The 24,043-nt window shown below is 43.5% G+C and overlaps 1 protein-coding gene across 3 annotated transcripts in view; it reads left to right on the top strand.

Annotated features, from left to right (window-relative positions):
- The window catches only part of Slc41a2 (solute carrier family 41, member 2), a 107,190-nt gene that overhangs the window by 34,920 nt on the left and 48,227 nt on the right, over positions 1 to 24,043 (top strand). For all 3 annotated transcript variants that reach the window (XM_006513811.4, XM_011243498.2, NM_177388.3), the window contains exons 5-8: positions 1,812 to 1,956; positions 5,818 to 5,964; positions 19,249 to 19,396; positions 21,669 to 21,748. In XM_006513811.4, the coding sequence (XP_006513874.1) occupies positions 1,812 to 1,956; positions 5,818 to 5,964; positions 19,249 to 19,396; positions 21,669 to 21,748 (520 nt within the window). The remainder of the gene's footprint in view (positions 1 to 1,811; positions 1,957 to 5,817; positions 5,965 to 19,248; positions 19,397 to 21,668; positions 21,749 to 24,043) is intronic.

Genomic DNA, 24,043 nt, shown 5'->3' with positions numbered 1-24,043 from the left:
GTTTGTATTAGTTGTAGAAGTTTTTGCTTTTTTGAGGTGATACCTGTGTTTCCTGGTCTGATCTCAAACTCCTGTGTTCAGATGAATCTTCCTGGGTCTACAGGAGCCAATAACAAGACTACTTTAATTCTTCTAAATTAGTATTAGAAATAAGAAATTAGCATTAATTTCTCCAAGAAATTAAATTAGAAAGTCTAAGTAAGTATTAGTTGCTTAATTAAAGTGAGCTCTTTCCTGGGACTGTGCTCATTCATCTATTAATGCTGATTTTTCTACCTCACTGTTACCATTAATATTAATAAACTCACTCGAATACCAATAGCATATGTCCTAACCCAGGAATTACATATCATCCCAGGAAATATATATATATATATATGTATATATACATACATATATATACATATATATATACACACATATACATATATATATACACACACACACACACACACACACACACACACACACACACACACACACATATATTACTCTTACTAGTCTCAGGTGTCTCTTCTGCCTCTTTATCTATTCTTCCCTAACTTTTTAAGTCAGAGATTTCACCTGCCATGAGTAACTCTTTAGCTAGTTTGAGCACCAGGAATATACACTCATTTTAGTGTTAGCTCAGCTAGGCCCCAAGATTGAGAACCTGGTTGTGGGAATATAATTTGGTGCATTGCATCTCAGGGACAAAGAGTTCCTGGGAATAAAAGCTGAGCCATAACCTCAACTCTAATGTCACCCAGATGAAGAGCCTTTGTTAATTCATATAATCTTTCTGGGCTTCATTTTGTCTCTTCAGCCATAGTATTTTCTTAGAAAATTCTAAGAACATTTCAGCTGGACCTTGTAGAAATCTAAGCAGGGGTGGGAAAAACATTTAAGAACAGGGATGTACATCAGAGGGAGACTGCTTGCCTAGCGTACAAAATGTTCCCTGTAACAATAGCAAAACAAAACCAAGACCTTCTAAATATTTATAGATAAAGAGAGCACTATAACAAGTTAAAAAGTTGAGAATATATGGATTTAAGCACTGAACAGTCTTAAGCTGTGAACATGAACCTGTCCTGGGCGATCTACACAGGTCATTGCAAAAGTCCCCATGCCAGCCTCTGGCAGTCCCTCCCTTGCCACTCTTTCCTGTAACTGGGTTAGGATGGTTGCCAGAGATGGCTAGGAATTTGCTGACTCTGGTTGCCAACATGTTTGGTTTACTCCCCCATGGACACGTGATGAACAGGAAACAGCAGATGCCCTCTAGGTCAGAGCGGTTACCACTGAGAAAGGGAAGAAGAGAAAATGGGGGCTGAGGGCTGAACTAGGGGAAGTTATCTTCTCCCTGAAGCGCACCAGGGACACTTGTGAGGAGCTGGACATAGAGTACTTGAGGACAGGCTTGGAGGGGCTGGAGAGATGGCTCAGCAGGTGAGACCACTCTCTGCTCCCTATGAGTGCTGGAGTTTGGTGCTCAGCACCCACATCAGGAGGTACATCTGTGAGAGTTTGAGTTCAGCTCTGTCTACATGGTGAGTTCCAGACCATCCAGGACAACACAGAGAGACTCTGTCTCAAAAACAAAACAAAAAGAAGTGACCCCTCACTCCACACCTGTTGACACAGATCAGGGCATTTGGAGAGCCCACTGTCTTAAGTGGTAATAAAACTAAAACCCAGGAGCCCCTTCAAAGTGAAAGCAGTTCAGTAAACCATACCCAGCACCCTAATGATCTTGTATGTAATGATTAACTAATGATAGTTTAATGTTTTAAAAATTACTAATCTGGATTTCACAAAAATGTTTTTAGGTTCAGGCCACAGTGGTTGGCTTTTTAGCAGCTGTGGCAGCCATCATACTGGGCTGGATTCCAGAAGGGAAGTATTACCTCAGCCATTCCATACTTCTGTGCTCCAGCAGTGTGGCAACGGCCTTCATCGCATCTCTACTGCAGGGTAAGGGGATCTGTGAAGGTCGACTTGGCAGTTCTTGACATTTCAATAAAAGGATTGATTTCCCAGGATGGCAACTTTTAAAATATTTGTTCATAATGAAAATGGTAGCAAATTTCCACATAAACTTTAAAGAGCCTTAGTTCAAATTTATTTCTCTGTCTCATCTACCTATCTACCTATCCATCCATCCATCTATCCATCCATCCATCCATCTACTTGAGTTCTTTGTATACAGCCCTAGCTGTGCTGGACCAGGCTGGCCTCAAACTCACAGAGGTCTACCACCTTCTGCCTCCTGAGTACTGGGATTAAAGGCGTGCACCACCACCTGATTAATTTTATTTGTTTCATTATTTACAGACACAGTGGAGGACAGGCTTTTTGAGCTCGGCCCCTTGGCCATAGGTAGATGTTCTGGCTCAGTTTTCAGTAAGAATACTATACTTTAAGAGTTAAGAAATGCTTTCCTGGAAGTCACACAGGGGACTTTCTGGCTTGTCACAAGCATTCCAGGGATTCTTAGTTTCAAAAGCAATCCCTCATTTAAATTTTTGGTTGAGGGTACTTCCATGCTGCTAGAGGACCTTAGTTCAGTTCCCAGAACCTAAATGAGGCAGCTCACAATTGCCTGTGACTACAGCCCACGGTGAAGGATGGATCCAACACCATGATCGTCAGAGGGCATCTGCACTCACGTGTGTACTCGGCCACTCAGCCACACAAGTATACACATAAAAAACAAAAAATAAACTAAAAACCCAAAGTTTACATTTCTGTGGCACTATAAACATAACCTTGTACTTATGCTTAAGGTAGCATATTTTGGGTTATATATTTAAAAAACAGAACTTAAAAGAATTAACTGAGCTGGGTGGTGGTGGCACATGCCTTTGATCCTAGCGCTTGGCAGTCAGAAAGGGGTGGATCTCTGAGTTTGAGGGCAGCCTGATCTACAAATCGAGTTCCAGGACAGCCAGGGCTTCACAGAGAAACCCTGTCTCAAATACCACATCCCCCAAATAAACATTAACTGCATTAGAATTTATAGGATTATCTTCTTTGTATTTATTGATATGAGCACTATATTAGGCTCCATGTACGTTACAGAATATAATCACTGAAGCTTAGTTTTTACTACATTTTTTTGTTAGTTGTGGGTTTGTTTTGTTTTGGTTTGGTTTGGTTTGGTTTTTGAGACAGGAATCTCTCTATGTAGCCCTGGTTGTCCTGGAACTCTCTATGTAGACCAGGATGGCCTCAAACTCACAAAGATGCCCCTACCTCTGCCTCCCAGTTGTTTGTGATCAAAGGCATGACCCATGCCTGGATAGATCTTGCTGCATTAAAATAATAATAATAACAATAGTACCTCTTTCTGACTTTGTTTCATTTAGAAAGTGCTACTTAAAATTTTTCAATATATCAAGTGTGAAATATCTACAGTTTTCAAAGCTCAATTTTTTAAGTGAATTTTTATGTTCCTCACTTTATCTGGCTTTATTCACTTTATATGGCTGCTTGATATCTTAGCCATTTTAATATGTGTAAAGTGGGTACTGTAAACTTCTCTTCCTAGGTGAGGAAGCTTCACCCCCTTATCAGCAGTACAGTCAAATTACAGCTCGGTTCTCCGACTCCCAGCTGTCCACTGGGCTGTGTGTGCGGTTTCCAGGATGAACATGGTATAGCCCAGAAGCATCTGCATGTAGGGCTCTAAAGGTGCTGATCTGGAGAAAGGTTTCTGTAGGATCTTGGACGGCTATGCAAACATTTTCCTTCCCTTTTCAAATGCACTATGGAAAGAGGAGCTCTGATGATGAAAACCTCCTGGTATATAAGATGTGAGCATCAATTGGTACAAGACACAAATTCTGCTGCTTGCAGGTTTGGCTTTATGAGCTAGGGTGCTGGGTAGTGGAGCAGAATCGTAAACTGTGTGGCCTCTGGCAAGATTTTAAGCCCTATTCCCTAGACGTTGGGCTTATTACCCATAAAGCTAGCATGCCAGAATAAAATGTTTACAGCCAAGGGTACTCTGAAGGTGTGAGATGCTGTTAATCCCTTCCCACAATGCTTCTGCTTCAGACTGATATACGGTACCGTGCGAGCTACACACTTCCCATTTCTTTGTATGATGTTCTTTCCTTTTGCTTCTTTTCTTATACTCTTGGTTATGGACATAAGTGTTACACTTCTTTTTTTTTTTTTTTCATTTGTATGATTCAAGAAAATAAGGATCTGACAGTGTAAGCACTCAGTCACATTTCATCTGTCACTGCTGAGAGACAGGAACTTGAGCCAGAGAGTACTTTGTAAGCTGGGTATGGTACTTGACGCCTTCAATCCCAGCACCAAGAGGGAGAGGCATGCAGTTCTTTGTGAGTTCAAGGTCAGCCTGGTCGACATAGCAAGTCCCAGGACATGTAAAAGCTACATAGTGAGTGAGATCCTGTCTCAAAAAAGAAAAACAGTATCTTTTAAACTTTTTGTTTATTTGTTTTTGTTTATAAGGTCTTGTCAAATGTCCTCAGCTAGCCTGGAACTGGCTGGCCTTGAAGTCAGATAATCACTGGCTTCTGCCTTTCCCTCCCAAATTCTTGCATTAAAGACATATACCAGCACCCCTTCTTCTTTATTTAGTTTTAAAAAAAGATTTAATTATTCTTACTTTATGAGTATGAATGCTTTGCCTACATGTGTGTGTGTGTGTGTGTGTGTGTGTGTGTGTGCGCAATATGTCCAGGCCAGGTGCCCTTGAAGACCAAAAGAAGGTGTAGCCCCAGAAACTTGAGTTACATATTGTTGTAAGTCAGCACATGGGTACTGGAAACCAGACTCAGGTCTTCTGCAAGAGCAGTCAGTGCACTTAATGACTGAACCGTCTCTCCAGCCCCAAAGACTATTACTTTTTAAACAAACAAACAAACAAACAAACAAACAAACATATTCTTGCCATTTTCCCTTAAAAAAAAAAGATTTATGTATATGACACTGTTGCTGTCCTCAGACACATCAGAAGAGGGCATCAGATCCCATTGCAGATGGTTGTGAGGCACCATGTGGTTGACAGGATTTGAACTCAGGACCTGTGGAAGAATAGTCAGTGCTCTTAACCACTGGGCCATTTCTCCATCCCTACCACTCCCCCTTCTTTTCATTCTCCCTTTTGGTTTTTATTGTATTTACTGTATATGAGTCCATATTTTGCTTGTACATATGCCTGTGCAACAGAGTGTCAGGTGGATGCAGAGAATCTTATAGGTCCCCTGTAAGAACAAGTGCTCTAACTCACTGACCAAATTATCTCCCAAGAGTGTCTTGTATCCTCTGTTCTGAACCCTAGAGTTCAAATTGTAATTATGTCTTGCTTCCTTATACTTTGTTTTGGAAAATAAGAAGAAGCAATTTTAGTTACCATATATGGCATTTTTTTTTACTATGCACAGAAATAGGACTATTCTCTTTTTAACATTTTCACACTTCAAGGGTTAAAATTAAAATCTTTGGTTTGATATATATATATATATATATATATATATATATATATATACACACTCACATATATATGTATATATGTATGTATGTATTACATTTAAAGCATATACCTCATTAAATCAGAAATTCAAGTTTTAATTTTACAGTCAATGCAACATTGAATCAGTATGTCCTGTGATCTTTTATAGTTTGTGGAAGGGCATTTTGCCTTAGTGGTTACAGTAAAATGTTTTGTTTCCTCAGTCAGTTTGTTCGAACATTCTAACTGAAACCAATGTGCTGTTTATCCATGCTGTGTATTTCAGCATTTGGGGAATGGATTTTTTCCAAGTCAGCTTCAAAAGTAACAAGTGTTCTTTCTCCTAGGAATAATAATGGTTGGTGTTATCGTTGGCTCCAAGAAGACTGGCATAAACCCTGACAACGTGGCCACACCCATTGCTGCTAGTTTTGGTGATCTGATAACTCTCGCCATATTAGCTTGGATAAGTCAGGGTTTGTACTCCTGTCTTGGTAAGTTCCCTGAAACTGAACATGGCATTATTCAGAGTCTTTAAGAGAAATGTAAAGTGTCATGAATCCATAGTGACCTTCAACTGTTAGAACTAGGGGTAAAATTGATTTCAAACACTGTAGCCTGTATGTTTATTATGTGCTGTGGTTCTCATGTATGTTTTTTCTCTTACTGAGTTCAGAACTCTGAGGTAATGTTTATTTTCTGTAATTTTTTTCCTTTCTGCCCCATCCCCTGCTTTTCTTTCTTGAGGCAGCCTCTGTCATGCAGCCTCAGACAAGGCTTGCCTTCAAACTCCACCTCCCAAGTATTTGGTTGCTACACCTAGGTATCCTTGGTAACTTCATTGAGAAAACAGAGGATCATGGGAGTTATATATGCTACCCAGCATTATTCAAGCCTGTCATACTCCATAATCTCTGTGCTTTCTTCTAGTTGGATAGCCAGTTAGGGGTTACCCTCTGCTGTTTTGTTATTCTGTGGTGTGTGTGTGTGTGTGTGTGTGTGTGTGTGTGTGTGTGAGAGAGAGAGAGAGAGAGAGAGAGAGAGAGAGATTGTGTGTAGGGTGTGTGTGAGAGAGAGAGAGATTGTGTGTAGGGTGTGTGTGTGTGTGTGAGAGAGAGAGAGAGATTGTGTGTAGGGTGTGTGTGTGTGTGAGAGAGAGAGAGATTTGTGTAGGGTGAGAGAGAGAGAGAGAGAGAGAGAGAGAGAGAGAGAGATTGTGTGTGGTGTATGTGTGTGTACGATTGTGTGTTTTAATTTACCATAATTTACCAATGGTTATTTTTCCACTGGAGAAGGGAGCTTGTCTAGGCAGGCATGGTGGCACACACTTGTAATCCTAGCACTTGGGTATTTGAGGCAGGAGCATTGTGATTCTGAGACCAGAATGTGAGACCCTGACATCAGAAGGAAGCTGTAAGAGCCTAAACAGGGTGCTCAGTGCCCTTTGACTAATGTTGAAGGTAGAGAAGTTTCTCCTGCTTTGAGGAGCCCTAAGAGAAAAGCAATACACAAGAGGATGAAGGGTTTCTCCCAACACCATTAAGAGGATATACTTGCCTGCCACAGATTAACTGGGCATGATACTACAAGTCTGTAATCTCAGCACCCACACAGCGGCTCACAAATAACTGTAACTCCAGTTGAATCTGATGATGAACTGGTGGCCTCTTCTGGCCTCCTTGTGTATCAGGCACACAGGTGGTATACACACATACTTGCAGTTAAAGCACCCATGCAGATTAAATAAATGAATGACATCACCATAATTGATAGGTTATTTCTCTGCCAGTGAAAAGAGCCAGTTCAAGATAGATTAGATTAGATTAAATTCAGGTTTATTGGGAAGCTGCTCTCAGGTGAATTCACTGGCCCCAAGGAGCAAGTCACCATGGATTGGGGGACAGAGAGAAAGGGCAGAGAGAGGAGAAGCAGGAGGTGAGTAAGGAGGAAGAGGAGGAGAGGAAAAGGAGGAGAAGAAGGAGGGAGAGGAAGAAGAGGAGGAGGAGGAGGGGAACGGTGAAACCAACATACATGGATTATATTGGGAAGAGCCTCTGGGAGAAGGGCAATCCAGCCCCTGGACTGGAAAGTTCAGGGTTGGGGACTGGGTGTATCAGGTAGGGATGAGGGATGCTGGGAGAACCTGAAGGCTAGGTCCGCTTTGATGTGTAAAATATGCACCTCAGTCCCTTGTCCTGGAGTCCAAAACCAAACAATAACGCATCATTGTTTAAAGCTTTCACTATTTTGAGTGTTCTGTGGTGCCACAGTAAGATGGGGTCTTGGTAGGGCCTCACTGTGTATCTGAGGCTGCCTCTCAGACTCATCCTTCATCAGCTTTCTGTGCACTGGCATCATGGCTGGGAACCAGTACATCTGACATTACTTTGTTTGCTTTGAGGAGTTGAGGCTTGAACCCAACACCTTGGACGGTGATGCAGCGATGCTTGGTGTGAGTGAGGAGTGAGAGCAAGTGCAGTGTTCCATAATCTTAGACACCAATGCTGCTAAATGTCGTTTAAGATATTCCAAGCCTTTATTTGCCTCCTGAAAGTTGGCTTACCTTCATTCAATTTGCAGTGTTCCGGATCCTTTTCATTTCATCTGTGTAATTGATGCCCCCGAGGGATTTCCTTTTTAAATGGGCTACCGGTTAATTCCACAATTAATTTAACAGTTTACAGGTGTTCTGAAACGTCGTTTGCGTTTGGGTTGCCAAAGCAGCTGCATCCTGAGCACTAGGGGGCCTCAGAAGCTCAGTATTTTCATTCTGAATACAGAGATTAGACGTAGACACATTTAATTTTTAAGATCCCATTCATCTTGTTGAGAAGTCAGGTCCTCGAAAGCAAAATTTAATTTCTGAACTACTCTGGAAGCACTGAGCAATGCTTAGGGAGGAAAGGAGGGTCTTTTTGGTAGCTGTAAGTTCTGGCTTTAGAGACTCCATACTCTACGGCTCAGAGGCTACCAACTATGCTGCTCGAAAACGGGACACAGGAAAAGTTTCCCGGATCAATTCACAAAGAGGCTGCAACAGTTGTAAATGTATGTACCCAGTGTCAGTGCTGCAAAATATGTAAAAGTTAATAACTGGCTGGAAGGGAAGGGGAGGAACAATACAAGAACAGTGGGGGCTCCAGCACCCAAGTCATCCGGATGGAGGCCCAGTGAAGAAACGCTGGACTTGACCTGCACGCTGGTCCACAGGAGCCTGATAGTCTACAGAGTGTTCCAGTCAACAGCTGCATGAGGTGTTTTTTTCTTGTGGGAGTAGAGCACTTTCTAGAGTACACCCCATGTCTAGCTAGGAGACAAAAGCTAACACATTTAGGAAGCAGACATCATGTCCTGCCTTGGGTCACCGTGATGGTGTGAGACTGGAAAGTGGAAGGGAGACAACTGTATGTAGGTCAGTTATCCCAGTCAGTGGGTCAGAGATCTCAACGTGGAAACATCGTAAGACAGATGAGCCTGGAGACAGGCTCCATAACGCCCTGGATGGAGCACGGGCAGGCCCAGGGAGGAAGATAGTTATAAACACCTGTATTAACGAAAATGGCAGGCAGCTGACTGCCACACAGCAGGGAACTGACAAAGAGCAAACTGAGCCCAAGGTTAAGAGGAGGAGTAAAGTAAGGAACCAAGTAGGATAGCTGCAGAACAAATCAGCAAAATGAGGGCTTGGTTTTTCTTGAAGAAAATCGACAAAACCGCAGCTAGACTAAGAAGAGAAAAGACTTGACGTCAGACCAGAAAAGCAAGCACCGGCATCGTAATGGGTGCTGTAGAATGGAGAGGACCACAGGGATTATGTGCCGAAAACTCAGACTCCGGGGATGGGTGCATCTCTGTAAGCATGTACCCACAGAGACCTGACTAGACACGCAGCAAATATACTGGAATAGTAATTAAAGAGAAAAGAGGATTACCACAAGTGTGGAGCCAGTCTGGGCTCCAGAGTGAGACCCTGCCTCAACAACTCAGGTTAAGTACACACAAATGCACATTAAACAATTAATACCCCAGACAACAAAAGCTTCCGTGAAGCGTTCCGAGAGAACTGGCCCAGGCCTGTCTTACGAGGTCGGCCTCTCAGCCTGCTATCAAAGCCAGACACCCTGAGGAAGCTATGGACCAGTGGCACTGATGGGCAGAGCTGATGCACTCTCAGTAAAATAAGAGCAAGCAGAGTTAAAACCATGAAGCATCGCCTATGTGATGGTGCTGGGAAAGAGCATCCATTCCTTCCACGCCCGCTCGGCATCAAACTGGTAGTACACACAAGTAGATGGAAAAAGGGATGAAAGGCATCCAAACTGAAGAGCAAGAGCTAGTTACTGCTGTCTGTAGGTGACATGCTCCTGTGTCTGTTAAAAGAAGAAGAAAAAAACCAACAACAACAAAACCCTGAAGATTTCACCAGTTAGTTTTAGAACTAATAGATGGGTAAAGGTTTCAGAACGTGAACCAGTACACAAAACTCAGTTTTATTCCTTTATGCCAGTAAAGGCTTACCTGAGCTAGAGGTGGTGTTGTGTGTCTGTAACTTGGAGAGAGCTGAGGCAGGAGGATCGTGAGTTTGAATCCAGTACATGGCAAGCTGTAGGGCATCCTTGCTTCATAATGAGAGTCTGTCAAAAAACCCACCCGCCCACCCATTTAGATGTCCGTCCGAGCTTACCCACTTAGTCATGGCACGTTGTTGAGGCTCCATTCATGACTTTCTGTGTGTTTGGTCAGTGATTATAGGGATTATTTTGTCTAAATACTCACTTTCCTCTCCCTCTTTTTTAAAACTGATTTAGTTCACTGCAGGAAGTCAGTGGGCTGGGCAATAACTAGAGTACTGCCTGTGGCTATATCTTTGTGTTTGAAAACACAAACTTCTAGATACTGTGGGCTTTTAAATTTTTTAACTTTAATTTCTTTGTAGTCCCCTTGGTGCCGTATACATATTAGATGTTGAATAAATACTGTTTTACACAGTACATTATTCCTTTGGAAAATGATTTCGTTCATATGATCAGAATTTATTTGAGTGGCCCTCTAAGGATTTTGGCATGGTGGCTGTCCAGTGATATGATTGGCTGTAACAAAGCACCCTTTGCAGGAGGTGTACTCAGGATTAGAGGAACTGTGTCAGGCATCTTGCCTCAGTAAAGAGCACTGGAGAGCAACATCACTCCAGAAAAGTAGAAATGGCAGGAACTGGATTCCAGGTCTAGTTCGGGTGGATAGAGAAGAGGAGCTGTTGTAGTGTGAGCTCTGGTTCATATGAATAAGGCGCTCTTTACTGGGGAAGTGCAAAGGCTTGTACCCATTCACAGGGCACTAGTTACATGTACAATAATCTTGGAAGCTATCAGAATCTATCACCGAGCCAGCAACTGAAGTAACAACACAGCTGTTGCTGCTGTTTCCACTTTCTTGTTTCCGGATTTCTTTCCAAAGCAGAGTTGGAGCTTATCAAGGGAACGTTTTCACGTAGACCTATGCTTTGGCATCAGGGGAGAGCAGGGAGCAGAAGGACAGTATGCACCTAAGACGCGGGTGCGGGCTGCTCCAGAGAGTCATGCTCAAGTGTCTTTTGCAGTGGCCCCATGTAGGACTTTGACTTCTACAGTTTAAAGGGTTTCTGAGGAACTCCGTCCGTGTTCTTTTAGTAAATGGGACAATCAGGGGAGGTGCATTCCTGAGGTGCGTGGGAGTGGATGGCTAAGTTCTAACTGAAGGACATTGATGATGGTGTGTGTGAGGCTCTCGAGTCTACATCTGGGAAAGGCGTGGGGTTCCACCTACAGGTCGTAACATTCACTCTGGCCTTAGCTTGACTCTCTGCCATTTCATCATCCATGTTTGAAACATCCCTGTAAAAGGGAATATCGTCTCTGTCTCTGTGCAGCCAGTCTTCACGGCAAAGTATTTATTGTGCTGGAATTCCTGACTCTGAGCTGGAAAACTCTTAGCCAGACTCAGGGGGGAGAGGTTCCTTTCCCTTCCACGCCCTCTTGATTTGTCTCTGCTTTTCTATTGTGCCTCAGTTTCTCCTTCTGGGACCTTAGTTCCTTAGTCTTAAGGGTTTTCTGAGGCCGAACTCTGTTTTTGTAACCTCTGCACATCAAAGAAGGATGGAGAGTCAGGGACTGAACGTTGTGATGTCCGTGGTCTAAGGGAAGCCTGGGATGGTCCCAGCATGGGGCTGAGAGGAACCTCACCTAGATGGGAAGCGAGGATGTAGACTCAGGATCTCACATCGCAGAAACAGTAATCATGCAGCCATGGAATTGGTTGTCTGACCCTAAAATTAGCACCAAAATATGATTAAAAAAATTATCACACATCTGGGAACTCTGATGTAAATCATTAAAACTCAAGACAATCTTGACATCAAGTTAAATAGGACTGAGGACAGTTGCCCCAGCTTCAGGTGAGTTTACAGAACTCTGCCCTTTCCTCCATCTGTTTGTTGGTGGTGTAGGGAAAGTGGGTGTTGTGTTCCATGGTATGTGTCTGGAGGTCATTGGACGACTGTGGGCTTCGGTTCTTCTGTCACGCAGATTCTCGGGATGAACTCAGGTCATGCTTTGGCAAGCTTACTTGGTGAACCATCACCCAGCCCATGTTCTCCTCTTTAATGGTGGCAAAGGTTCTTTCTCCTACTGTGCCAGCCTATCAGGGGCAGGGCTGGTGTATTTCAGTAGGATGACTCAGTTAACTTCTTGTGATTGGTTTGAACACACAAATCATAAATTCCAAGTTACCAGCAATGCATTGGTGTCTCATTAAGGAAAAATCAGTTGGGCACCAGTGGCGCACGCCTTTAATCCCAGCACTCAGGAAGCAGAGGCAGGCAGATCTCTTGAGTTTGAGGCCAGCCTGGTCTACAGAGCCAGAGTTCCAGGACAGACCTATACAGAGAAACCCTGTCTCAAAAAAACAAAAGAAAAAAGAAAAAAAAATCACACACACACACACACACACACACACACACACACACACACACACACGCCATCCCTTGGTGTCATTTTACTAAGAGTAAGGGCTGGATTAAATTCTCTGCTTCACTCTCCCTGTCTCTTTTGTCCTTGTATGAGTCTGGGGATGTTCCTGCTGAAACTGTCTTAGGAATGTCTGTTCTGAGTATGTCTGTCCCTGTGTGTGCCTTGTCTTAGGGGTTCTATTGCTTCGACAAAACACCATGACCAAAAAGCAAATTAAGGAGGAAAGCGTGTATTTGGCTTAATCTTTCAGATCACTGTTCATCATCGAAGGAAGTCAGTGTAGGAACCTGGAAGAAAGGAGCTGACTTGGAGGCCATGGAGGGATGCTTTTTACTGTCTCGCTTCCCTTGGCTTGCTCAGCCTGTTTTCTTATAGAACTCAGGACCACCAGCCCAGGGATGGCTCCACCCACATTGGGCTGGGCCCTCCCCCATCAATCCTTAAGAAAAGGCCTTAGAGACTTGCCTACACTCCATCTTACAGAGGCATTTTTCTCAATTGAGGTTCCCTCCTTTTAGATGGCTCCAGCTGTGTCAAGTTGACATAAAGCTAGCCATCAGAAAAGGACTGTATTCTCTCTCTTGTTGAACAGAAAGTTGTTCAATGGGAAAGGGATGAAGGGTACGTTGTAGAAATCTTTAATAGACGTTACAAGGGATGAAGTGACTGACTTCACCTGATTCACACGAGGGTACAATTCAACGCTTATGGTGGATATTTATTTTATAAGACTGCTTGTTTTCATAACTCATGTGCATTAGTTTTTAGTTGGGCATAGAAGAATACATAATTTAATATTACAGTTATGCATTAGCTTGGGTGATTACATGGGAAATCCAAGGCAAGGAAGGTTGATTGTTGCATCATTTTAAAGAAAAGGCAGGTTGAACAGGCTGAGCACACAGTAGAGCAGCACTCTTAAGTCTCAGGTGGACTTCAGAGTATATTAACAACCCTGGCCATAAGGCCCAGCAAAAAAATCCAATCTCTTAGAATGTAAGTTATTTGATAATATTGCATTGCCACACCTTCTGGCCTTAAGAGTAAGACCTCTTGGGCTGTAAAAAAAAGAATGTACCAAAAATGATATCAAATAGCCTGGTAGAATATGAGAGAGCCATTCCCAGAGGGGATCCAGTGGTGGGATGTGTCCAGTGGAAACAATCAGTTGTAGTGACTGAGTGTGCGTTAAACCAACTGCAAGGGAAAGACAGCAATGCACATCAAAGCATGGAACGGGCTCTGGCTGGCAACAGATGCCTAAATGGGACGTGCCTTTGTAAGGGAGGTTGTGGTTCTCTCATCTGAAGAGAACGTTTACATCTTTTCGCAGTTCCCTGGTGTAAACATCTTTGTCTTCAGGATGCTCTTGGGGCTGAACGACTCAGGGAAAAGTTTTATTCCAGAGGATAAGGCCGTGATAACATTTTGAGTTCTGGGGTGGAGTAAGGTCTATCTACCCTAAAGCAAGTACCAGATCATCGGAATGAGGTCTCATTATCATTCTGGGCATGGTGGCGCAAGTCTTTAACTCCAGCACTAGGGAAGCAGAGGCAGGTGGATCTCTGTGAGTTCAAGGCCAGCCTGGTCTACAGAGTGAATTCTAGACCAGCCGGGAAATACACAGGGAGACCCTATCTTCAAAACAGCACAAAACAAAAACCAGAGATTTAATTTTCGGTTTCTCACGGGGCACACATCTTTCTTTAGTAGTGGGTTAAGCCAGGGTGGTGGTATGGCTCTATGTCCTGGCTTATTATAGATTATTACAGATGAGAACACACAGGCTGCTACCATGTGGGCGTGTGGACTTTATTGTTTCTGTTTACCAAAAGACACAGGTGAGCAGAGCAGTTGGTGCTCTTGTCCCTGGGTGAGCTGAGACAGCAGGCTCTTCAGCAGTGTTCTGCTGATCCGTGGGGACATTTCTGCAGTGTCACCTGCCAGCATTGCTATAGCTGTTGTAACTTTTATCCTCCTTGGACATCCATGTGGTATATACACTATATGGTATATACACTATATGGTATATATGCTAGGTTCAGACGTAAACAAAGGGTTGGGGAATGTCTCCTTGATTTTAGGTAAGGACTTTCAGCAGCAGGTTTTATTGTTGAGCTTTGAACAGACTTTTCAAGGCTACAGTTGACAGTAACTGATCCTTTATCTTTTTTTAAAAAAGATTTTTTTTTTAATTTATATGAGTACACTGCAGCTGTCTTCAGACACACTAGAAGAATACATTGGATCCTATTACAGATGGTTGTGAGCCACCATGTGGTTGCTGGGAATTGAACTCAGGACCTCTGGAAGAGCAGTCAGTGCTCTTAACCTCTGAGCCATCTCTACAGCCCCAGAGCCTTTATCTTTTAGATATTCCTGGTTACGTCAGAAGTTAATTTAAAAGGAGGCTAAATGAGACAGAAACAAAGTCTTCTTATCGAAAGAGAGCAAACACTTATTGTCTTGAAAAAAAACTACAGCTTTTTTCTTTTTAGGCAAGATTTCAGAAGCAAAATCAGATTAGTTTTTATCCTTCAGGTTACTTCGGGAAGCTAAGCTCTGTGACAGCTGTCGGCTCCAGGTATTTCAGTCTCTTGAGAACAGTGAGGTGCCCCCTAGCTGTTGTGTGTGCTAGAGTCTCACTGCCTGACTGGATGTTGACTAATGTCTAATGTTGACATGAAGAGCCTGCACTTACCCTGACTGCCATTGTGCTCTGTTCCAGTGATTTATTTAAAGCGGTGTGCCACCTGTGAGTGATCTTCATAACGTCAGCTCTCAAGGAAGTGTGATGGTTATTAACGGGCTTTTGGAGAAGAGTGTATGGTGTGTGCTACTGTGTTGGTCACACAGAAATAGTGGTATATAAAATTTGCCACCATATAGTTAGAAGACTTTAGATGATGGCGAGTGCCGTTCAGGAAGAGAGGTAGGAGTAGCTGGAAATGCTGCCACGGTTACACTGGGACCACACAAGGGTGGTTGTGCTTGGCAGTTCAGCAGAATCAGTAATTTGCACAACTTCAGCTTGGTGAGTCTCTACTTTCCCAAAGTTTATTTCAGCACAGGATAAGAACTGCACATGTGAGCTCTGGCAGGTATAAAAACCCCAATGCTTCATGTGATCCTGTTTTCAGTTGTGGAACCAATGTGCCACGTTGGCAAAAACTTGGTGGCTTGAGACAATGTCTTTTCTTAGTTTTAGAGGTTAAGCATCCAAAAGGGGTCAGGGAGGACAGATACCAAGGTGTTGGCAGTGCCGGATGCCTCCAGAAGCTCGGGGAGAGCATGTCCCCTGCTCTTTCCGCCTGGCACTCACTGTTTGCAGAGCTTGCTTCTGTACACACACTGCTCTTTCCTCTGTTGCTGCATCTTGCCCTGGCTCTCTCTTACAAGGTTGCCAGTGTTCACACACACTCAAATCATCCACGCAGCCTTGTTGAGACAAAATATATCTGATAACATTCACAGTTTTAAGGGATCTCTGTGGGTCAATATACAGCTTACCACAATATGATGTATTGATGTTTTAATACAAAATATTATTCTAACAGGATTGACTAAATATATTTCATTTAGAAAAGGGACATTACCTTATACTTTAATATGATACAGATGTTGGGTTTAGCTTTTAATTGATCATTTTGTTTTGCTAATTATGTCATTAGTGGTTTTCTAAAAGTAAATCTTTAATTTTATGACATCAATTAAACTCCAGATTGAAACAGAACATGGTTATAGTAAGTCATTTGTAAGTTTTGGTTTCAAGATGAGTTTCCCATTTTTTTAATGCTTGGTGATACCTGTGTACTTTCAGAAAAGCTACAAACAAAAGAGCCGTATAAGCCCACGTCCGCACCCTCAGCCTCACCCAGCACTGACACTGGGTCCTGTGTTTCTCCTTTCCTCTTGTTTTCCTTTTCGATTAAAGCCCCTAAAAGCCAGCATGCAGTCTTCCCTCCTGTGTGAACAGCTCAGTGGAGGTTTCATAAGATCTGTCTTCACCCTGTTCCAGTTCCAGGAAGTCTCCCCACCTCTGGAGAGCCTGGTTTATGGTTCTGCCACACGCTGCTCTTCCCTGGCTCCCGGCAGCTGCTAATCTCTGTCTGTTGGATTTGCTTCGTTTGGACGTTTCATGCAAATGAGATCATAATGTTCAACCTTTGGTGCCTGGCTTCTTCCATTTAGCATGGTGTTTTCAGGCTTTGCCTGTATTTTCAGAGGAGCCAGGATCCAATCTTCATTGCTGTAGAACATCCCAGTATAGAATGCTAACATGTCGGGGTAACAGTCTCTTGGATGGACATACTGCCCTTTCTTCACTAGCCACTCGGTAAACGGTAAAAGCCTCGGTCATTTCCACTTTTGCGCTTCTGCCGGATAACGCTGCAGTGAGCGTTCACGAGCTTTTATGTGACAATGCCTGTTTTCAGCTCTCTTGGGAGACAGCATTTGGGATTCAGCTCTCTTTTATGTGGATACAGCATTTGGGTCATGTGGTAACTTGGTTTAACGTTTGTGGATCCACATGGGTACTCATTATTTTTAATGTTTTCCTCCTTCAGAACAGGGCAGCAGTGAGTGATGGGGGAGTGCCTTTCTCAGCTTCCTAATCCCTCCTGATATTTAGGATGAGGATAAAGTGGTTAAAGCCTGCAGTTGAGCTTCCGTCTGGACCTGACCATGCCGAGGCGCTCTACCCTGGCAGGAGAGTTCCTTTCTTTTGTGCTTAGTGCTTTGGAGGCTTTTAGCTTCTCCTTGGTGCCATGGAGATTGTTGGCAGCTGTAGGTGTTTTGTGAGTTAGGAATGTTTCCAATGGGTTTACAATAAATTCATGGTTTTTCATCTTTAAAAAAAGCAATAGAGGGGACTAGTGAGATGACTTAGCAGGTAAGGCCCTGCTGCCAAGCCTGTGAGGTGGCTCAGCAGGTAAGGCTGTGTGTGTGTGTGTGTGTGTGTGTGTGTGTGTGTGTGTGTGTGTGTGTATGTGTGTGTGTGTGTCTGTCTGTCTGTCTGTATCTGTGTATCTGTGGGCAGGAGTGTGCATGTGTAGCTGTCTATGTGTCTGTGGGCAGGAGTGTGAGTGTGTGTGTGCTTGCTCGTGCAGCAGTGCTCATGTAGAAGTCAGCGGATAGCTTTCAGGAGTCCATTTTCTCTCACCAGGTTGGTTCAAGGGATCAGATCCTGGTGTCAGGCTTGCCCAGTGTTCTTTACTCTGAGCCTTCTCTCTAGTCTCCTATCTTACATTTTCTTCTGTGTTGTCCTTTTGTAGCCTAGGCCAAACTTGATCTTGGGATTGTGTGTGCACCACTTGATAGACTGTAAAAATTACTTTAGGAACTTAAAAAAATTGTGAGAAAAGGGAGCCAAAGTAAAATATCTCCGAGACTTTCTTGTCATCAGATATTCCAAGCTTCAGTTTTGGTTGGCTGCTCGGGCACCGTGGGCACAGAGCTGTGTCATGTCCAGTTGGCTGCCTGGCACCATGGGCACAGAGCTTTGTCATGTCTGGTTGGCTGCCGGGCACTGTGGGCCCAGAGCTGTGTCATGTCCAGTTCTGTTTCCATACCTAGCACTGCACTTAATTCCTGTGGGCTGTTGTGGCTTAGCTTGAGCTTTGTGAGACCTGGTTCAAGGTTATGCTGGGGAAGTCTAGACTGGGCCTTGTCCCAAGGCCAGTATATCCCTCCCACACTGTCTCAGTGTTGGACAGACCTTTCTCAGGTCTCTGCTGACTGCTCTCAAGAGTTCAAAGGGGCCTCTCCTCTGCATGCTGGGTTTTTAAAAACGATTCTGGCATCTGCAGACTCTGGAGGGTTGTTAGGCTTTCCCTCTTTGTGAACTCACCCTGTGCACAGGACCTGGCCAATCGCTTCCCACGCTCATCTGCCGGATTCCTCTCCTGCTCTGTGCGTGAATTAGTGTTACCTCAGCCTCACTCTCTGAGTCTTTAGTAAGAAGCAGGGGCAACTTGAGGGTTCATTTCTCCCCTGGTCTCTGTTCTTGCAGTGTCTTTTTTCTGGTGTTAGAAGATAATTTACACACACACACACACACACACACACACACACACACACACACACACACAGAGTCATTTCTGACTGTTTAGAAATAGTGTAAATACAGCCAGGCAGACATGGCACATCTTTAATCCCAGCACTTGGGAGGCGGAGGCAGGTGGATCTCTCTGAGTTCCAGGACAGCCAGAGCTACACAGAGAAACCCTGTCTCAAAAACAAACAAACAAAGAAAAGAAACAGCATCACGATATTTTTCTGTGAACTGCCGTGCAGCCAAGCCTGCTGTCAGAAGGTGGAAACAGGTTGGGTGAATGACCCAGACACATGCACAGAGAAGCACTGTGGCCACTCTCCTGCTGCTTGTCATCCGTTCTGGTGGCCTTTGTTTACTCTTGTGTAGGATGCATTGTCATCCCATATTTGTGGAATTAATGTGTTTTTCTTTCAGTTACATTAGTTGATATTTTAAAAGAGCATCTTACTGTGTAGCACAGGCTGGCCTGGAGTATTCTGTAGCACAGGCTGGCCTTAAACTTGTGGTTCCCCAGCTCCAGCCTCTGAGGGCTGGGTTAGGGGGGTGGGCCACTGTACCTTGCATTGAGTTTTATCTATAGATCTACATTTTAAGTATGTAGAAAATATAAGACAGTTAGTATGTTTGATAATAAATCTGGTAAAGTGTTTCTTTTGATCGTTTAGGTTTGCTGTTGGAAAGAAGAGGGGTTAAATGTTTCTCTTTCTTTCTTCTAGAGACATATTATTACATTTCCCCATTAGTGTGTGCCTTTTTCTTGGCTCTGACTCCTATCTGGATTATAATAGCTGCCAAGCACCCAGCTACCAGGACAGTGCTCCACTCAGGCTGGGAGCCTGTCATAACAGCCATGGTTATAAGCAGGTGAGTGTTGGGGTGGGAGAGGGAGGGAAGGAGGGAAAGGGGACAGAGGGGAGAGCGATCGTGGTCTGTGTAGGTATGTACATACTAAAAAAATTTCTTGGACTGGAAATGAGGCATCCGTTAGATGAAGCCTAACACAGTTGCAGTATGGAATATTAGCCTCCCAGAAAGACACTGTTAGGCATCTGTTTCTATGGAAAGATGTTCAGTCCACACTTAATGAAAACTGTAGTCTGGGGAACTAAGGCTTGTCCTGTTAAGTGTGGTAAGCTAAGAGTCTTAGGCAGGGTCTGGATTTGGGTAATACACAGGTCAGAATCCAGCTTGGAAGAAGAGCTAGAGGATGACAGCTGTGCCTCTGTTCTCAAGACCAGCCACACAGTGTAGTGGACAGAGAGCAGAAAAAAACTCTTAAGAATTAAGAGAAAAAAAAACCCAACTGTATGGAAATGATGGATAATTGCTTCATAGGTTTGCTGTATCAAGATGGGCTCGCCATGATTGACAGGATACAGAGAGAAGGGACTTGTGGAAGCTGTGAGGAGCATCCTCTTCTGCCATGAGAGGAAGTCACCAAGGAGAGGTCTAACACTGACACTAAGAGACAGCATTTAAGCATGCTACTTAGAAACATAGAAGCTACAGTGGAAACACATCCTTAGTGCACAGAAGGTCTGGGGATGGGGCAGGAACTACTGTGATGATGTCAGAGCTTTGGCTCTGCTGTTTTGACTGTCAAGTCTATCCTGTGACAGCATCTGGCTCATCTTGCTTGCAAGTAGATGGCATTTCTTAGGACATTTGGCCAACAGGGTCCCGTGGCACTGTCTTATAGTGTGTAAGCCACAGACTGAAGGTAACCAGCTAATACAACCTTCAGGATCGTAACCAAGCCTCCAAGTTCTACTGACATACTGAAAGTGAATGACTTGCTGCTGTGTTCTATTAAAGCAACCGTCTTGCTTGCCAGACTTCTCAAGCTCAGCTCTCTGTGGTAATACGGTTATAATCTATCTAGTTTTAGCACAATAGAAATCACCCTTTAATGCCTACTTAGTTAAAAAATGAAAAATGCGGGCTGGCGAGATGGCTCAGCGGTTAAGAGCACCGACTGCTCTCCCGAAGGTCCTGAGTTCAAATCCCAGCAACCACATGGTGGCTCACAACCATCTGTAATGAGATCTGATGCCCTTTTCTGGTGTGTCTGAAGACAGCAACAGTATACTTACATATAACAATAAATAAATATTAAAAAAAATGAAAAATGCAGTTAGTTTTTGAGTTGTACAGTAATAGATGACAGTATTGTTTGATCACCTTCGAGGCTAAGATGGTGAATCTCTAGGAGGTTGAGGCTATCCTGGTCTACTAGCAAGCTCCAGGCCAGCCAAGGCTATATAGTGAGACCCTTTCTCAAACAAAACAAAACAAAACAAGATATTGTGCAAAAGACTATGAAGGGGCCATTAGTCCCGTTGTTTTAAGCCCCAGAAATAGTTAAGGATGCCTTGTAGGTCCTTCTAGATAGTTTAGTGTCGTACATATGTATAAGCTGGGAATTGTGACACATACCTATAATCCCAGCACTTGTGAGGCTGAGGCAGGAGGATTGCTATAAGTCCAGGGCCATCTTAGGCTATATAACAAGACCCTGTTCCCCAAAGAGGGATAAAAGAGATAAATAAATAAACAAACCCACACACTAAACAAAAACTAATACACACATAACTGATGGTTACAGCATTTCTTATGTTTTTTTTTTTTTTAGTGTATGCTATCTGTGTATATGTTCCTGTGTGCCCAGGAATGCACCTGCAGAGGTCAGAGGTCAACACCAGGCACCTGAATCTCTCCTGTTGTCCCTTATCTTTTCTTTTTCTCTATATTAGTTTTTGACCCAGGCTCTCACTGAGCCTGCAGATCACTGATTGGCTAGGGAGCCCCTGAGATCTTCTGTGTCCACCTCCCACTGTAGACATTGCAGGTCCCCCTTCCCACAGGTGGATTTTTATGTGGGTGCTGGGCTCAGAACTCAAGGCTTTGTGTTCTATAGCAGTTCCTGACTGCTGACCCCTCTCTTCCCCCAAAGGCCCTGCTTTTACTGTTAACATTGCTTTCTACTTTGACTAATCTTTTTCTTTTTTTTTTCTTTTTGTCTGATTTTTACATTGCACAAACACTGTTTCCTGACAGGTGGAGTTGTCTGAATGTTGGACCAAGTTGAGATCATTTTTCATTTCTCTTCCCTAATGTGTGGTTCTCCTCCTTTCAGCATCGGGGGCCTTATTCTGGACACAACTGTATCTGACCCAAACTTGGTTGGGATTGTTGTTTACACGCCAGTTATCAACGGTAAGACTCGAACGTGCTATCTCTTGATGACATCACTCTTAGAGACCCTCAGGCATGGCCTCCTACACCTTCTGTTGCTTTCTTCAAACTCAAGGTGTAACTCAAATTATCTTCCCTGGTTCACTGCATAGAATACTTTGGGAAAGAGCTGTTTCTCGATTTTTGTTACATGTTGGTTTTTTTTTTTTTTTTTTTTTTTCGTTTTTCGAGACAGGGTTTCTCTATGTAGCCCTGGCTGTCCTGGAACTCACTTTGTAGACCAGGCTGGCCTCGAACTCAGAAATCCACCTGCCTCTGTCTCCCAAGTGCTGGGATTAAAGGTGTGCACTACCACGCCTGGCCGGCACACCTGACTTTTAAGGCTAATGTGACAAAATACAGTATTTTGGTTTATCTGGTGGTTTGGTTTTTTTTTTTTTTTCTTCCCCTGGATGTCCTATAGACCAGGCTGGCCACAAATTCACAGATCCAGCCTTTGCCTCCTGAGTGCTGAAATTAAAGGTGTGTGCTACTACACCTAGCTTTTTAAAAAAAATAATTTTAAATATGAGTGTGTGTGTGTGTGTGTGTGTGTGTGTGTGTGTGTGTGTGTGTGTGGTATGTGCAGGTGCCAGCAGCGGCCGTAGGCATGGGATTTCCCTGGAGCTGGAGTTATGTAAGTGTCAATTACCTGCCTGACATGGCGATGGGAACCAAACTCAGGTCCTCTGCAGGAGCGCTGCGTGCTCTGAACCACTGGGCCAGCTCTCCAGGTCCCGCTTCTTACCTGCTGCTTCTTGCCTTTGCTGCTTACCTTGGTAGAAGCCGAGTTAGTCAGACTTGATCATTGCCCGACTTCATTCCATTCACTAAGATAGGCTACTCTACTCATACGTGCGAACTATGCCTCAGACTTTACTTGCCTGTAAAGTGGAAATTATAATCCATATATTAAATACTTGTAATATGTACATTAAAGAATCATGACAATTTAATCCGTCTCTACTGTTTTTGGAAGTGGTGGTTATTAAGACTGACTTCAGTATAGCCTAGGTTGACATGATTTAAAAAGTACCTTGGCATACCATACATTTACCATATGTTATTTTTCTTTTTTTAAAAAGATTTTACTTTCTATATTCACATAAAAATCTATACAATGACATTTTCTGCAGAAGTCTAGTTTTGATCTAAGATTTCTACTGACATTGTAATTTTTGTCTGCCTTTGGAATGTCAAGGAATTCCCAGCTGTCTCTTGTTATCCCTCAAAGCCATGGAAGTGTCTGGTTCTATCTGCTCCATCTCTCTGACTTGAACATTACCAACCCTTGTCGTTGCCCCTCACAAGCCTGGCTTGTTCCATTTGTGTATACAGTGTCGTGTCTCTCCACTGCACTGGGGCCATCCTTTTGAGTAATGAAGTAACCTTCCCTAGTGATTGCCTGCACAATGCACATCGTTGCTAAGATGTTAGTCTTCCATAAACATTGTTTGTGTCCTGTCAGTCAGAAGATGAGTTTCTCTGTGGGTTTTCCCTGGGTGTCATAACAAATCTGAATTCCACTGGCCTCCAAAGCCTTGGCTACTCCGTTGGACTCAGTGATCCCGGAAGAAGCACCAAACCACTCCCACACTTCCTAGTAAGAGGCGCCAAACTACCCCAGTGGTTACTACTAAGACTCATCAAACTTACAAGATTTTGTACCATCCTTACCATCGTCCTCAGTTTCACTAGCAGAGCAGGCATACCTTTCCTTCCACCTGTTCCTCCTCTCCAATGACTATAACAAACCCATTAGCTTAAGTGTTACTGGATTGAGCTGCATTGAATAACATCACAGGTAACTTAAATGGAAACGATCCTTTACTCGTTAGACTCTCCTGACTCTTTCAGTTGCTTCACCTTTTACAAGAAACCAAGTTAGAGAATCATGACAGACTCCCTTGTTAGTCTGTGCTGTGACATCATGTGGCTAAGTCCTTCTTGTTATGCCAACGGGTAAACCTCTTAGTTGGATTCTGTTAAATTCCACCCTTAGATACAATGGTAGAGACATTCATATTCTCAAATAGAACTGAATTGCATTTAAAACAACTTGACTAGATTTCGTCATATATGTGAATGTTTTGCCTGCATGTATGTCTGTGCACCTCGTGCATGCCTGATGCCCACAGAGGTCAGAGGAGGGCACTGAATCTCCTGCAACTGGAGTTACAGATGGCTGTAAACCACCATGTGGGTTCTGGAGAGGGACCGTGGGTCCTCTGCAATAAGTGCTCTTAACCACTGAGTAATTCCGAAATATATAAGGAA

Source organism: Mus musculus, chromosome 10 (genome assembly GCF_000001635.26).
Source record: "Mus musculus strain C57BL/6J chromosome 10, GRCm38.p6 C57BL/6J".
In the NCBI taxonomy this organism is placed as follows: Eukaryota; Metazoa; Chordata; class Mammalia; order Rodentia; family Muridae; genus Mus; species Mus musculus.
This window is presented reverse-complemented; position numbering and strand designations above follow the sequence as displayed.